The 17,600-nt window shown below is 40.3% G+C and overlaps 1 protein-coding gene across 1 annotated transcript in view; it reads left to right on the forward strand.

Annotated features, from left to right (window-relative positions):
* Window positions 1-17,600, forward strand: part of LOC104077830 (von Willebrand factor D and EGF domain-containing protein-like) — a gene marked incomplete at both ends in the record, with an annotated part of 72,129 nt that overhangs the window by 23,746 nt on the left and 30,783 nt on the right. The window contains 4 exons of the mRNA XM_009579212.1: window positions 2,556-2,773; window positions 5,809-5,882; window positions 12,610-12,880; window positions 15,924-16,102. Of these exons, the coding sequence (XP_009577507.1) occupies window positions 2,556-2,773; window positions 5,809-5,882; window positions 12,610-12,880; window positions 15,924-16,102 (742 nt within the window). The remainder of the gene's footprint in view (window positions 1-2,555; window positions 2,774-5,808; window positions 5,883-12,609; window positions 12,881-15,923; window positions 16,103-17,600) is intronic.

A 17,600-nucleotide genomic window follows, 5' to 3' on the forward strand; every position in this document is an offset into this window, starting at 1 on the left:
AAGCCAGCTCAAAAAAAAATGTTGGCAAAACCCAGATAGTTCCTGATATTTTTCCCTTTCTAAATCCCTCTCCTTTCTCTCCCCATCATCAGCCAAGTGCTTAGACAGAAGAAAAAAATAATTCAAATGGTATCACAACACAGTGATCTTAAACTGAACGGCACCTTATGGTTCCAGCAGCTGTGTTGGCGCTCGTACGTGGAGTACTTTGTTTCTCCATGGCTCAGTGCTGCTCTGTTCTACATATTGCTCTTGGCTTAGAGTCTCTGCCGGTCCATCAGACAAACATCCCCTGAGCTGATGGGAACAGATTTTCTTAGATATTTAGGTAGCTAAGAACACAGGCTGGTGTGGAACGCAGCCTCCAAGCAGCTTAAACACCTACCGTTTATAGGGATCAAATAAGAATTAGTCACATAACCTATCAAGGTTTTTTTTTTAACTCCCATTTTCTTAGGCATTGATAAAGCCTTTCAACATCTCAGTGAGAATGAATGCATGGTCCAGGAGCTCTCAAGTGGGGGAGGCTGAGTTCAATAGAGTGGACTGAGGCTGACCCCTTGCCAGGGTCTTCTCCGGTCCCACAACGTGCATTTGACTGGAAGAAAGAGGGGAGGCAAGAATTGCAGAAGTAGCTTTATTTTCAAGCTGTCAATGGGCTTGACGTGTTGGTGCCAAGAGGTCCCAGGATGGGGGGACAACTCTACCAGCTAACTAATCTTTGAAAGAACTTGTCACTGAAGTGGAAAATTTCCGTTAGCATTAATCAACTCATTTCTGCAGCTTAAACTAATAACCAGCTCTAGCCCTTGATTGCTCCAGCCTGAAGCTATTTCTTTGGATGACACTTGGGCTGTTTATGATCAATTGAGATATCTGTATATACTTAAGGTTGACTATCTGCTGCTGTGTGTTTGAATAACTGCAGGTCTGTTTTGTGCCTTTATTGTCTGTAGGGTCCGTTAGTTTATCTGAAGGAACACTGTGGGCTTCCGAAAAACGTAATGTCGGCCACAGTGCTATAAATTGAAAATAAAAACAACTTTAGCTGAGATTCGTTTATACCAAATAAATTAACTGACAAGCTCCTTGTCTGACTTAATCCATATAATAACACTGTTGTGCTAATTATGTAGGGAATAAGTGATAAGAGAGCTAATTACAAGCACAGAAATATCTCTCTGAGTTCAGACAATATCATAATGAATGCCAAAGCACAGCAGAGCCACTGGAGTTCGGCTTCTGTTAAGTTTATCATTACTATTTTGACAAGATGATTTTCTTTGATTTTAAACTTTTGTTCTGGGTTGTGAGCCCAGCTCATGGGGCTGTAATGGCAATAACTATTCCTCATGGAAACCTTCAATTTAATTGAATCAAGAACCTTGAAAATGAGCCAGGACTTTTCTATAAGATGTGAGGTAGCCTTTAAGGATTTGGTATGAGAGATAATATGCTATTAATATTTGTAGGTTTTTAGTTCAGTTCCTATAGAACTCTACAGAGTTAATTTAAATTATATTTTAGAAGTCTTTTCCATAAGGAATATAACATTGATTATTTGATCATGTTAGAAATACCATCTTAAAATACTTGAATGCCATCGCTTATGAATTATTAAGCAATTCTACAAATGGGAAAAATGATATGAAAATTTGATATTTTCACATTAGATTAATTCCATTTACACCATTTGTAGAACTTCGTTCTTTTCAGATTATAATTATTGGTCTGGGACAGAAAACTAAATACTCAGCACAAACAAGAGAAGTCAACGCTACTAGTCTTGCACCTAGAAGAGGTCCCTTTAGGAAAGATATGATGTGCAGAGGCAGAGCTGAATGAATGGCTTGGGTTGCCATTGCCATATTGATTTTATCACCACCCATCACTTCCCTACCCATCACAGATACTTACATAGCCAGTACCACCATAGCTCATTACTTTTTCACATTCTTTTAGTGGACTTATCCTCACAATGCCTCTGTGAAAGATAGAAATAAAACTACCATCATTTTACAGGTTGGAAAGCTAAGCCAAAAATACAAATATAAATCTGCTGCATTTGCCTTCCTGTCATGGATCCAAAGGTCACTAAAAACCGACTCGAGAACCCTCCCTTTCCAGCTAAAAAATTCTGTTTATTTTAAATTAAATAACTCCCAGCAGATACCTCCTTATAATAAAGCTAGTGAAAGATAAATGTTTTCCAGAAACACAGACTCATCTCTTTCTTTGTCATGAGAACTACTCGTCTTCATTCCCTGGGCATGGACCCATAAAGATAAGACTGTCATTCCAGAAATATTAGCACCTGTGGAAAGAAAAGCACCACTGAGTTTTAGTAAACTATCTACTGCAGGGGAAAAAAAAAAAAACCCGCACTGTAAAATGTGCAGAGGGATGCCAGATTGAGTCAGTCACGACTGTCTTCATGCAAAACCCATCTGGTTTCAAGGCATGTGTGTCCTGGAATATGAAACATTTGTGTTGGACGGTAAACAGGCAACTGTTTGGATAACTCTTGTCAGACTTGGTCTTTGTGTTCATTTTAGATAGCCAATTACTGGGGCCCCCAGACATCGCCCTTTCGGTGTGCCAGGTGGATCTGCTGCGGGCGCCCTGCTCGGAAAGCAGCTGTGCAGCAGCCGCGCTGACAGTGACAGCCGTGACAGACTTTGCTCAGGATGGGAACCGCATCAGCCGCATCAGAGCTGAGCCAGTCGGACGGAGGGATTTGCTTTGGAGGGCTTACACACCCAAGGATGTGAAGGTAGGGTCCGAAAATAATTTGGAAAAAGTGTCAAATTTAAATGGGAGGTTTAGTATTGCAGAAAACAACAATAAACCTTAACTATATAAACATTTGGGGACTGCTGTCAGCAGAGTAAACCAAAACAGCCTCTTTATACGCCAAGAAAATTAACATGTAAAGCCTTTTGCTGTAACAAATTTAGGTTTGATGATTAGTCAGCACATCAGTAAGGCCAAAAGCTGGATTATAGATGTAACCAGGCGTGCTCGTGTATGCTGGAAGAGGAGAGAGGGAGAACCGGGGTTGGGGAATTAGCACCTTTTTGAGAAGGAGGGAGAGGAAAAACGGAGGGTTTGGAGAACAGTTTCTGAAAAAGCAGAGAAAAGGCAGTGCCTCGGTAACGAGAAAGGAGGACCGGGACTCAGCAGTGCCCCGTTCAATTTGCGACTGTGCCAGGAATCACTGGGACACCTCCGACGACACACGCGGCTGCTCCGTCTCTTCATTTATCCCTGTACAAAATGTCCAAAATGAAAATAATAAGAATCAATCAGGGAGGCAAGCCATGCTTTCCCTGCCTAGAAAGGAGTGTGGCGAGCAGGGACTGGCCCGTTGTCTGTGAACTTGTTTCAGGGCCTCGGCTGGGAGCTTTGAGAGCTGTAATCCCATCGCCCGAGAGAATAAACCAGAACACGGATTTGACTCAGCTATATTTCTCAGAGCATTGGCACATCCAAGCTGGTATATTTTAAGTAACCAAAAGCAAACCCCCAATGAAATCTGTAATTTCACTGCCCTGATTTTTGTGGATTTGCTCATGAAAGAATGAGGTTAAACTGGACCAAAATAATTTTTGTCTTCAAAGGTAAAATGCCTAGCACGTGACTATATCCTTTGCTCTCCAGCATAGGCTTCTTTTAAACTTTTTACGATTCTTAAATCAGAAATTGCAGCTAATTCAGTGTAGTGCACTCATATGCCCATATTTTTTCTTGAAGTTACAAATGCTTCCATTAAAATATGAAAATGTAGCAAGTATGAAATGGAATTAATCAATTTTAATGAATTCCATCTGTCTCTGTTAAAACTTGATCTATGGAAACATAATAGACATTACCTTCCCTCCCCCCCATTTCCCCATTGCTGCTTTGCAGTTAATTAGAGGCTTTAATGTAACACAGTTCCTGCAACATATCAAGGAAAAATCCATATATTAAAATCCACATAGTCTTTAGTCCTTCAGACTTGTTCAAATATTTTAATAAACTCCATCTGTCTCTGTTAAAACTTGATCTATGGAAACATAATAGACATTACCTTCCCTCCCCCCCATTTCCCCATTGCTGCTTTGCAGTTAATTAGAGGCTTTAATGTAACACAGTTCCTGCAACATATCAAGGAAAAATCCATATATTAAAATCCACATAGTCTTTAGTCCTTCAGACTTGTTCAAATATTTTTGATTTATCTGAAAATTGAATGGAAATGGTGGGCAGAACATCCTGACACACTCAGACACCTGATAAAGTGGATTTCTTCAGCAAACTAAGACTGCCTACAACTAGGATTTGCATCCTCTGCTGGTGTCGTGCAAGAAAAGAGCAGAGCAGAAAGGGCCATGTGGATTTGTTTGGGAAAAGGTTTTACTTAGGAAGGTTGTGGCCATGGAGAAAATGGGAAAATTCTGAGACACTTCTTTATATCACGCTGTAGATACAAATGATACAATTGACCTCAGATCAAAATACTGTTCAAAGACGTGTTCAGTTTTTCATTCCTCAAGACCATCACTCTAACATTTTGGGATGCCAGACACCGGTGGGTGTCTAAGCAGTGTCTCTGTGTGATAGTTAAGGGGCATTCTGAAATACATAGCATTTTGAATAGCTGACGTATTGCTGCAGGTGAAGAATTTTGTCAGGGAGTGTGGTTCTATCTTCACCCTCTTATTCATTTATTTAATTTCATCACTGTTCCTAAAAGCTAAGTTCTGCTTCGTCACTGAAAGATCGCACAAGGCTATAGAGGCCGTTCTTCTTTCCCACTCCGCGGATCGTGGCAGAACTAACTGAATTGCACCTCTGGATTTCTCATGGGCAAAGAACGAGCAAAGAATTAACAGCACTGGCCAAGAAATCAGCCTGGCAGGCTGGATATAGGAAAACCATAGTACTTCATCACTCCCACCAGTATGACTGGGAGCTCTTCATATTGCAAATCACTACACAATCCAGTCTTGCATTTCTGAGAACTAGATAGCAGAGTATGAAAGAACACCATCTTGAGCTGACAGGGGAATGCAGGCCCAGCACTGCCTGGGAGTCAGGTATTGCTATTTCGAGAGGAGTTGCCCTACCTCTGGCTTTCGCAGGCATATCTGCTCCTTCTAGAGCTCCAGGACTCTCAGACCTTCTCTGCGACCCAGCTTGTGCACAAGTAACCAAGAGCTGATGCAGCTGAGATCACTGTTGCTGTAGCAGATCCTTTCCTCTTTTATTCACATGCCGAAAGCAGACAGCTCCAGCAGCCTGATTTGGGCCCTCGTCGCTAGTACCCGATCAATAACATGCACATCAAATATATAAATCAGCCATTCATATGCTGTATCAGGAAATTTAAGGTCAAATTGGGGGACACGCAGCGACTACTACTAAAATATGCTAATGCTACTTAATTACAGTATACCTTACACCATACTTCAGGCATTACAATTAGTACAATTTAATGAGCACTCTACTCTCTTGATAATTTCAGTGAATGATCTACTTCTTAGCAAAAAAGTTTAATAAAAAAGCTTTGCTTTTTACCAGATAAAGACAGACAGTACATTACATCAGGTGGAATAGGAGCACTTTGAACTCCCTTATTGCATGTGATCAAACTCTGTTGTTTGAAAGTGAAGCCTATTTTGTACCCATTCGCAATCATGTTTTAGAAGTCAGATTTTAGTTTGTACTTGACACACGAATCCTGCCCCTAATGTTTTGTGAGGAACAGTAATGAAGAAAAACTGCTGTGTAGACTGTATTCATTACACATTTCATTTTAACTAGGTCACAGTTCGAGACCTCCCAACAGGGAACTGCTACTCTTTCACTGATCCACACATTATCACATTTGATGGATGGTGAGTATTCTACTTTGAAATAATTTGGCTCAATTACTGCAGTTTTCAGTTTCTGGATGTAGCATGCATTTGATTTTACATTAGAATATCAAAAGAGCATTGTACTAGTTTGCTTATAGTGATTAATGCAGTGCTTCAATAACATACATGGTTTCCTTCCAGCTGTTTATGCTCCTTTTAACAAAAGGACTAGAAATTGATTAATCTTGAAGCAGAATAATTTTTACAAGACAGAGGTCAGATTCCAAAATGTTCTTCAAACAGAACCATCATTATTGACTTTGAGAGGGTGTCTATACTATGTGGCATCATGTCAGCGACCCCCCCAGGTCCACCCAAGTGAGCCTTGTAGAGCGCAGCACGCAAGCCTGGTCCTTCCCAATGATTTAGTAACACCCGATGCAAAGTCACTCAGCCCAAGGATGCTCTTGCATTCTTCTACTTCCAGAGCTGGTTCCACAGCTGCATCTCTGCATGGCTTTGACAGCCATAACCACAACCAAAAAAAACATAAAGATGGCTGTACAGTCTCAGATAAAAGAAGTCTGGAAATGATAAGTGGCAAATATCAGGGAAAGTGTGCAAAAATAAAGTTGTACATCCTCCTGTACTGTCCGGATGTCCTCCTGTATTATCCAGCAATAAGTTGCTTAAAGACTTACTGAGCCAAAGGTGGTATCTTTGTGTTTGACAACCTGTACTGTACAGAAATTTTCTTCGGTTAACTTCCCTAATCATTCATGAATCTATTTACCCCAGCTATTTAACATAACAGAAAGTTTTTAAAGTTTGCATCTGGCACGTTTGATCCAAAGTTGCTAATATTTCAGGTCACATTCCAGGTTTGTCATTCTGTTAACCTCCTAATGGCACAGATAATGACTGTAGGCGCACAGCGTCCATAGGGGCTCAGCAGGCATGATATTCTAATTTTGATATCCTAATGTCCCAATTTCAGTCCGGCATGCTCTGGAGGTAGCATCTGAAATGACGTCAAAGCTGGAGAAATCTGTCAATGAAATGAGAGGAAGAAAGGCAGTGGCTCCATTAAAGGTTATACATCTGCCTCAAATAAAGATATCACCTAAACTGGGTAGTCTCAGCTAGGAGATTAGCTCTGCACATCTAGGGCTTTCCAGTTTCCCTCCTGTTTTGCTGCATGCCATTTAAAATGTGGTCAGGCACTTTTTTCATGCAAGTTTGGTCGCTCGACATGTAGAAGCTGCAGAAGAGCTACAAGAGGTGCAAAGACATTCCCATACCTCATGGTATCTGCAATTATTTCAACTCTGGGATGTCAAACCAGAATAGAATATTATTTCAAACTCTCTATACATTTATATTCTAAAATATTCCCTTCTGATTTAGAGCTAAGGATGGACAGCGATCTGCCAGGTTGCTGTGCATAGGAGGTCATAAATTACTGAAAAGTGCCTCTTGGAATGGGGGAACACTCTCAGCCACATAGTACATTTTTACATACCTTCCATGGGAAAAAAGGTCTAAAATAAAATAAAGCAATTTTATTTAATAGCTCATTTTGCAATCCTGTTATTCATAGCACACAGAAGTTCTTCTAAACAATTTACGATTATATTTGAGCACAGGGAGTTTGGAAAAGGCCATCCTTCTGTGGCACCCTGCCTCAGAGTCACACAGCCTTGACACTGAAAAATCCCAGGATTAGCTTGGCCCCTCAATAACTGCACGTTTCTTCCCTGTGGATGGAGGTTCATTACTGCTCTGTCCAGTGTAGCTTTAAATGAGCCAAGTTGATGGGGCTTCTGCCATCTCAATAAGTAGGTTATTTCACTAAGATATATCACTTCTTGATATTCAGCCAAGTTTCTTACCCATCATTTCACAGTCCCATTACTCCTACTTATATTCCCATTTATTATTGTAAATAATTTCTCTTTCAATTATTGTAATGATTATGCCACCCTATTACACATCAGTTATGCAACTTCTCTCTCTGCCTATCCAAAAAATGTTAACACATTAGCAAATGATTTTAAAGCTCTCTATCTAAGAAGTGGAGAATGCAATTCCTGCTTCTCCTGATACAAACCTATAACCTAAAGACAAAGGCTGACACAGAGGTATGGAACTGAAGCATTCTCCTTTGGTCATGAAAGGTACGTGGTGGGAAATTGCATTTGAAATGAGGTGTGTGTTAGGTATTGTGAATGGAAGAATTGTACAGAAAGCTTCTGGGCTCAAGTAAGAAACCATATGACTGTCCCTCAATAATAAAAAAGTATCAGAGAGAGACTGATCTGCAGATTGTAAACAGCAAAGCAAGAGACGAGAAAAAGCTAAGAGAAACTTCTCCTAGGAACTATGAAGCAATAGGCTGAGAGGATGAGTGGAGCATCAGCTCTTGGGCATCAGGAGCTACATCGACTGTAAGTGATCAGTAGACGTAGGCTCAGGTAAGAACATTACACAGGAAAGAAAAGAAACATCCAAAATTAGTCAAGGCTAAGGAAACAGCAGCCTTTACCCACCTCTATATGGCTACAAAGATGTCAGCAAACAAAGCTTAGTAAAAAAACTATCAAAACTGATTCTGGCATCAACAGCAGAGCATCCATCAAAAAATAGAACCCAAGGAGAACCATTTGTCCCACCACAAAGCCTGTAGGTCAGCTTACCAGGAGAGAGCAGACTCTAAGATCAAACTGCTGTGGGCAGAGCTGCTGTGGATGGGTGGTGATCAGTTGTCTCTTTGGCATCCTTTCCACCCACTCGCGTCCTGGGGTTGGCTGACTGAAGGACTGTCACATGAAAAGCAAGGGAAAGTCTGAAGATGAGGAACATTGCCAACAGCAAAACGGTAGGAGTGTTTTCTACACACATGGGCATGCACGTAAACATACTCCTGCCTTTCACAGAGTTGCTTACCTTTTTGGACTTTCCCATGAGCAATGGCAAAGAGAAGGAAAAATGCACAATGGAGAAAAGCAAGGATGAAAGCAGACACGAAAACAGAAATTGCAACCTTTTTGATTTCCAAAATTTAAATGGAAAGCAAAGCTCATAAAATTTTAACTTAATTTAAAAATATTGATTCTAATAATTTCTTTAGCAGATTTGTTGGAAAATTGAAAAATGGCATGAAATAAAAAGATTGGAAGGTATTTCTTTTTTGGTAGTAAAATTTTCCTACTGAAACAGTCACTTCCAACGTATAGGTTGATTTATAAGATTTTACAATAATACTTCATTTTGTAACTTCTATAGTGATGTTTTCAATTATTTTTAATCTGACATACTGAGCTCACATTACATCAGAGGTAGTTAGCTATTTATTAGATAACTGAAATATCTAACTCCCACTTCTAATGATAACACTCCCCTTTGGTATGCCTCTTGTTAATATATTTCTGTAGAAATATTTATCTTGTAATCTTTTCATTCTTTTGACCAAAGGAAGTGACTGAAAATCAGAGAAGAACGTGTCATATTTTACAGTGTAAGCACAATCAGTTTGTGGGCATAGACGTGAAATAGCGTTAATTATACCAGCTGAAGTCCAGAGAGAGCACTTCCTTTTATAGCAAAGTACCTTCTAAATTAAACAAACGTGAAAGCCTGGTAAAGCAAAAGTATAGGCCTCATTACTAGTTATGGCACATTATAAATATAAAAGCTTTTCATGCCATAAATTGTAGATTCTTAAATATGAAGTACTAGCTTAAAACTAAATATGCAGAAAATTATTTTAAGGCAAAATATAAAAAAGGAAAGATTTCTTGACTGGTGAACTACAGATATCGTTCATATTATTTCACATTTTAACTTAAAAAAAAGAAAAAAGAGTTTTGAGATTTCTCAAACGTTTACGCTAATCTATCCATCAATATTGTCACAGGGGCAATGGCACCATTTCCTACACAATGTCAAAATCCCTCAGCTTGCACAGCTTCACGCTTGTGGATGGTTTTAATGGCATTCATCACAGTAGCCCACAACTAAGTCCTGGGCACGAGTAGCCCTCCCAGAGGTGCTGTTCTTTTTGATGGTCTGTAGAAGTTTATACATCTCTAAGCATCCAGTGACTGCTGTAACCCAACAGCTTTGCGCCCTGAGAAGAACACAGTCAGTCCCTAGTGATGAGGGCTCTGAAACCAGAGGACATCCTCCAGCACCACCCAGAACTTCCTAGGGTCACAACTGGCACAAAATAGTTCTCACTAGCAAGAAAAGAGGGAGCCTGGAGGGACATGTCAACAAATCAAATTATTTGGTGGCAAAACTGTGGTGGAAAATCTTTAGGAGCAGCCACAATAATAACTGAATTAATGAAAAGATGAAGTGCAGCTTGGGGAATAGTAAGTGTACTGTGTTAGTCAATCTAAAGGTGCTAGTGGTAAGCGTTTACATACATTTATATTCTTTTCTGTCCCTCTCTTATCGTGAACCACAGAAATGATTCCTATAGCATCTCACTGTCATAACCAAAGACTTAAGAGCGTTTTATAATTCTTGGATTAAGAGCACAACTTGAGCCACCACTCCATGCTGGGACAAGAACTTGCTGCACTCCTTGAAAAACAACCCAAACACCTAGATGGGGAGGGAGGGAACCTCTTTCCACCCAGTACCTCCATTGCTACAGACTTCAGGGCAGCGGGATGTGGAGGTGCATGGTGGAGGGCAATTTAAACACAAGCAGTGGCACCTGGTTCACAAAGAACACGCAGAACTCCCTCATGCAAGAGCTCCAGTAACTCTGCTGCACGCTTTTAGTGCCACAAGGCTGCAATTTGATTTCTCAAATGTTGTCCAAAGAATCATCACAATTACTGTTGTACAAACATCGGAAAAGTTTACCTGACTACATTCAATTATCCATTCAAGTAATTCAAAGGCAGCTGAAAGTTTCAATTTAGACACGTTGCAGATTTGTTATGTGCTATGCAATCTATGCCATGACTTAATTGAAGGACTCTAAGTGACTTCCAGGAGAGCTGGATTGGGTCCACTGTCAATGCTTATTAAGCAGTAAATAGTTTCCGTAACTGCAATGATATTTATATGCATATGCTAACACAGTCTTATTTACCAGATACAGCTGGGTACAGCCATTCTGATGCATTATTTTCCATCAAGCTCTCTAAACACCTTTCCTTCTAAGCTCCCCCTGTTGAAGGAAACTGTGGAAGGTGATTCTCATAAAATATCCCGTCTCCTCTGTCTCTCCTGTGAAGATGTCCAAGTGGAGCTAGTACTTGATGTTAAAAGAGATTATCTACTTTTTATGATGTCCCTAGTTCTAATCAATCTTAGCAACAGCATCTGCGCAGTGTACTTAGGATTTATGTACCTGATTAGAAAATAAGATGAGACAGAACCATTCAAAATCTTACAGTTTTATGGCCAACTTCACAAAGTTTTTCAAGATGAAAAATAAAGTCAAATGTGTTTTCTAGCAGAGAAAAGCAGTTGGAGTTTAAGTTCTTACTGTGTTTTAAGCTACATAGTCTTCTATGGCTTTTATTCTGAAGAGAAATAAAATGCAGATATATACATGCTAAAAAATCTTGGTTCTTTAGCCATTTGTTGCTCTGTATAGAAAACATTAACAGACTGAAAAAATATTGATGTTTGTATGACAGTGCTTAAAAATAATCCTGTTATTTAGTTTAGTTATTTTATGCATTCTTTTTTACATCTTTTTTGTTGTAGAAAAGGATAATGCTTATTCTTATGAGCTTATAGCTTAGTTTCCATTCTACTTAATTGCCTAAAAATCGTGTTTAAAACTAAATGCAGTGCCTTAAAAGGAAGTAGAATAATCCGTCATCTTTAAAGATGGCAGCTGTGAGGAGAAAACTCCAGCAGCTTATACAAAGTATACAGCTGTATACTTCAAAAGTAATGATTACTTTTATACATCTCGTTAGAACAAAATAGAGTAAGAATAAGACATACTTATGGAGTGAGAAACCAAAGAACAAGCAGAGGAGGATCCTCTTGCAGGTCCCTTTGTGGAAAGCCAAGGGGCTGCAGCCGGGAGGAGTTTTACCTGGTTCGTGCAAAGGCGAAACACCTGCAGTTATTCAAGTTATTCTGCTCGTGGCCTCACTCAGAGCAAGGACTTTTTGTACGGAGAAGAATGAAAGTCCCAAATTGTTCAACACGCTGCACTGTGCTGATTGCCAATCCATTTAAAGCGAAAGTTGTGCTTACAGTGAAGTTGTTGGGGGGGGGAACCAACTTCATTTTAACAGGTTTTCAGTAGAATCCCAGGTTTTCACATGAAGTATTCACCTAGCCACAGTCAGTCTTGTAAAAACCAGTGATTAGTCACAGAAAAGGTCATGTGAGCACTGATTTTTCTTTGAAGAATATCATGCTGTAAAGCATCCAGTTAGAACCAAAACATATTTATTAAAGCCTGGAGGCAGGGACTTTTTCCCATTTGCTTTTTATCAGATGTTTATCCTTTTTATCCATGCCTGTTGCCATAGCAGCAGCTGGGAGACAGCCACCCACTTTTCACATGAATTCTTATGCACTTCCAGCTAATAACTGTGACGGCGTTCCCCTGTTCACGGTGCCGGAGAAACGTTTCCCCGCGTGTTGATTTTTCCCTCCTTCGAGGCCAGCCACCACGCTGGCCTGTTTAAGGACCGCTGTTGTACGAGTACCAACAAACAGCCATTGCAGGTGGATGCTCTGGGTCTCTAAATCCTCTTTTTTGTTTGTTGCTGTTTAGGCGCTACGATAACTATAAAATCGGCACCTTCCTTTTGTGCCAGAGCGTGTCGCGGGCGTTTGAAGTACACGTTCGGCAGTGGGACTGCGGAAGCCACCGCTCGGCCACCGCCTGCAATTGCGGCGTAGCTGCGCGAGAGGGGGGTGACACCGTGGTGCTGGACACCTGCAATGGTCATTTTTGGGAGAGCAGACCCCAGCTAGCCGTCAAAAGCACTGAGGCATCACCACATGTCAAAATCCTAAAGTCCTACGGAGGGAGAAAAATAACAGTACGTGGATATTTGGGTACTCTTGTTGTTGTTGTTCTTTAAAAATGTGAGTTTAATATTTCTGAATTATTAATGAAGTTGCTACGAAAATATCTATCTGAAGCCATAAGAGCGCCTGCAGCAAAATGTACCGAAAAACGAGATGCAGGGAAGAAGCTGGTTAAAGTGTTAGTTTAAGAAACTGTAAAACAAAACAAATATCTCTGGAAATTTCTCGGAGACGTAGCGGCATGACAATATTGTCACTTACTCTCTGCAGTACTGCAATCCGCTCTCAGTTTGTTTATGCTAGGCACTACCCAACCGCATCACAAAAAACAAATTTCTTTGCAGAGCTTACAGTATAAATATTCAAGGAAAGATCACAGGTAGCAGAATAATGTAGTTTTAGAGTGGAACAGTAAGGCAATATTAGTCAGACGCAGTTAGCCCTCAAAAGCCATGAAAATGGGCTGCAAATGTGCAACATTTGGTATAATTTAAAGTATTTGCCTAAAAATATATGGCCACAACATACTTTGCATAAGTATCACTTATCCACACTAATACAGAGAAATCACTGGAAGAATAAGAGCAGGCTGCACCAGGGGCTTTGGTGAGGAGAAGAGCCACAAATTATGGCCAAGAAGATAATTTTATCCTCGAGTTGTATCATCAAGATTTATTGCCAGGAAATATTTTGGGTTAAGATAGGTCCACAATAGAGCCAGAACGATGCAGGGAGTGCCTGTGTTTTGGCTCTCCTTGTGATCTCACTTGGAATAGATCTTGTAACATAGTAATTGAAGGTCTGTTAATTATAGAATAGAGAAAAAGCAGGAAGCAAGCTCTTATTTCATTTTGCAACTGAATGCAGTACAATTACTGTTATATTACTAGAATAATCTTAGCAAGGAATCCCTATTCTCATTTACACTTTGTGTAAGTCTCAGTGAAATAAATCAGGACAACCCCGGGACACGGACATGAATCCTGCCCTGATGGGGCATACAGATTCTGAATCTGTAGGAACTGTGCAGCAACGAGTACGGTCCCTGATCAGGCCGCTGTGCGCGGTGCATCCCGATTTGCTCAGCAGTTGCCCGTCGCCAACCTTGCGCAGCGCAGGAGCCGGCTCCCCTGCCGCTCCCCCGCCGTTCAAGGCTGGTGCTTTGAATGGGCTTAAGTCACTCTCTCTTCTGTGCAAGGTAGCAGCTTCCAGCGGCCAGTCACTATATAGCTCTGCAAACTGAGGTCTCAAAAAAGCTTCTTCAAAGCCTCAATCAGCGGCGTTAAATCCAGGTGGGTTACAGAAAACCTGGGCAGTTGTTAGGTCCTCAGGGGCAGATGGGACGCCTTGCCCGGTGCAACAGGAAGAGCAAGGCTTACAGCCCTGAAATAAATCCACACCTGGAAATATTAATCCAGACAACACAGAAGACTGAAGCCGCTCATGCAGTCCTGATTGCAAGGATTTTATACGCAGCCTTGTAGGAAATGCTCTTCCCTGTAGTAAAGCATGTAATTAGAAGGCACATGTTTATCTGAAGAGGGAAATCAAATCCTACCCAGCACTGTGTCAACTGCAGTTCTCCTGCTCTACCTATTAAACCACTAAGAAAAAATTAACTCATCAGGCCATTTGAGCTTTATGTTGGGGAATCTTTCTTTTTTTTTTAAACTTACCTTGGGAAGCGAAGCGTACAGCCGAGGAGGAGGTACTTCCAAGGTGGAGGTACACCCAAGCTGGAGGTACAGCCAAGACCTTCTGACGTATTCAAAGAACTCGTTTTATATGATGACTTCCATTATTCACCAAGGCCAATAATTTTTGAAAAAAGGATTCTTTGAATGCCCTGATCAAAACACAGAGGGCCTGAGTTCAAAACATATTGTCCCCGGCTATTATTGCAATCAGTGGCACTTTGCTGCTCCGCTCAGCTGGACGAGGAGATCAGTCACGGAGAGCTCCTCAAAAAGTATTCTCATGCCTGAAATGATGACTGGGAAGCTAAAATGGGCAAGATTATTATTTAGTGCAGCCAAAACGTAAACTCTGGATTCCAGCACAGAAATACAAATATAAGCTAGCTGCTTCTTCACAGATATGAATAGATTTGGTGGGGAGGAACTTACAAGGGACAAAAAAATCCTTACTGAAAGAAAGAAAAGCAATGGATATTATTTGGCTGAATAAATTATGATTAGGCAGGGTGACTTAAAAAAAGGAAAATAATTATTTTGAAATTATTGTAATGAGATGTTTCCAACTATTTAATGTACTTTTTAAGATTAACTGAAAACATTTCATTTTGGATCAAAAAAAAATATTAAGGTTACTTACCAGGGTAGAGTGCCCCTGCTCCCACTTCTGGCACAGATCAGTTTCAAAATCATTTCCTTTTTACCTGTAAAAATAAAGCAAACAAACAAAAATACATTTCGGTTGAACAGATTTTTTATTATTATTTTTTTATTATTTAGTTGGAACACCAATCTGAAAAATCCATTATCCACACAGTTACTTCTTTGTCTTAACCTCAAGATCTTTTTTTCTTTAAAGGTCAGTGTAAGCCTACCCAAGTTCTTTAATGATAAAATTGCTTTATCCACTTTAAAACACAATCATTTTCTGGGTAATCCAGCCTTGGAAAATGAAACGATTTTTCAGAGGGAAGAAAGCTGTTTTTCAGACTTGGCAGTTTATCTAAAAGAAATTATTTCCCAGGCAAAGACACAAGGGTGGCCTTATTTTCATGGCAGTCGCTTGAAAAATTAGCTGGTAACTTACCAGTGGAAAACTTCAATGGATGCAATTATTAATTTAAAAAGAAAGTACTCGTGCAGTTTTATATTTATGTAATGCTATCAGATATTAGCGCCATAGAATCTGAAAACAAGCTAAATAATAGCACAAATAAATATTTATAGTGTATCTAAGTGAACTTAAATTACCTCTGCTAATGTCCTACTTTGATATTTTTGTTTATAGAAAGGGACAATTTTATAGCATAAAAAGCTTGGTAGCAGCCTCAGTTCACTGGGTTTTTTTCTGCCTCTTCAGATCCTGTTCCCTTCGGGAGCGTTTGTGCGAGCCGACGTGAGTGAGTGGGGAATGGGTTTGACGGTGAGGACGCCGGGCAGCGACTTCAACAGCACCAGAGGTTTGTGTGGCCTCTTTGACGGGATCGGTCACAACGACCTGAGCAACGTGCCCGAGGAAGACTTCATAGAGGAGTGGAGGTACAAAGTGAGAGAAGATCCCAGCCGGGAGGTGCTCTGTAGCACTGTTTCAAGGGGTGTTGATAGGTTTATTTCATTACATACTCCCCTCATGACCTGACAGAGAGATCTCCTTAATCTAGCGAGGGAAGCCTGGAGACCCATTACCATCCGAACAGCACGGGGGATTAATTTTCAGCCAGCACAATACACATAAGCAGTTACTGAGAGCGAAGTTTTATATTCGCAAGTGGTGTCATGTTAACAGCTGTGGTAAGATCACACTCAGCTGTTTAAAAAAATGCGGTTCTCACCCACACTAGAAAATGCAGATAACAGACAATAGGGATTAATTAAGGGTTTGGTATTTCCCTTGTTGTTTTATTCCTGAACGCTAATTACAATATGTGAGTACAGATTAAATGTTACATTTTGACAAAGTGTGGTAATATATGTACCATGCTAAAACTTAATATCTACTCTACTAATGATGACAGTGAGCTCTAAAAACTTGCATTTCCTGAGACAGATTGTCTGGAGCCAGAGCCAGGAGTCTGGCGCTCTGACATATCCCTCTCCCTTTCCCTCTCATCTCCCTCTCCCTGTCCCTATCCCACATTTTAATTTCTGTTGTTGAACTCTAAACGTGCCTCACAGGTGTTCCAAAAACCAAAATGGGTTTGGTTGACTATGTAGTTTTGTTTGTGAAATATGTTTTGCAAATAAAGAAAAATAAGGTGAACCACCTTAACAAACCACTTAATCTGTACATGGGAACTTAGCACAAAGAATCCTATAGGAACAAGAAATTTTAGACCTATTGCATTTCAGAAAAAAACCAAACACCTCTACCATATTCTAGTTATATTCAATGGACCTAAATAATGGCTATTTAATGACAATTTTAACCTGTTATTAAAAATGGCACTATTTAGAAGTCAACAGCCATATTTAACATCTTAATAATGTGATAATCAGTCAGAGCTTGCTTCAGGGAAGGTAAACGGAGAAATAGTTTGGTGCAAGAACGATCAACCGCCGACTATCCAAAAAGGGGCTAACAAAATCCTTAGGAGGACTTCTTCAAAGCAAGTTTGCTGCAAGATCAGAAGCCAAAGCACAATATATAGGAATTTACTTATAAAACAGTGAGGAGTTTCCTAGCGCTCAGCACATATGATGGAGATACTTCAGGGAAGGCAGGAGAAGCTCCTGCTAAGTCAGAAGGGCAAGAGGGTGATGAGTTTCACCCCGCAGTACTCCCCAGGATGGATTCTCAAGGATCCTTCAGAACCTGGTTAAAAAATACAACTAAGCCAATGGAAAGGCTAAGGTTACCTCCGGAGGAGGCTGGATCGGTCTCTGATCCACCCCCGGAGAAATGGCGCAGTAAAAAACAAAACCTGGAGGGTGATTTCTTTGCTGCTGTTTTAAATTTCATTTTAAATAATACTGAAAGCATGTTAGGTTTTCTCCAGCACCTGAAGCTAGTCTGAGTGCTCACCATCTGGCAGTTCGG

The sequence above is a fragment of the Fulmarus glacialis genome, unplaced genomic scaffold (assembly GCF_000690835.1).
Source record: "Fulmarus glacialis isolate BGI_N327 unplaced genomic scaffold, ASM69083v1 scaffold7826, whole genome shotgun sequence".
Lineage (NCBI taxonomy): Eukaryota > Metazoa > Chordata > Aves > Procellariiformes > Procellariidae > Fulmarus > Fulmarus glacialis.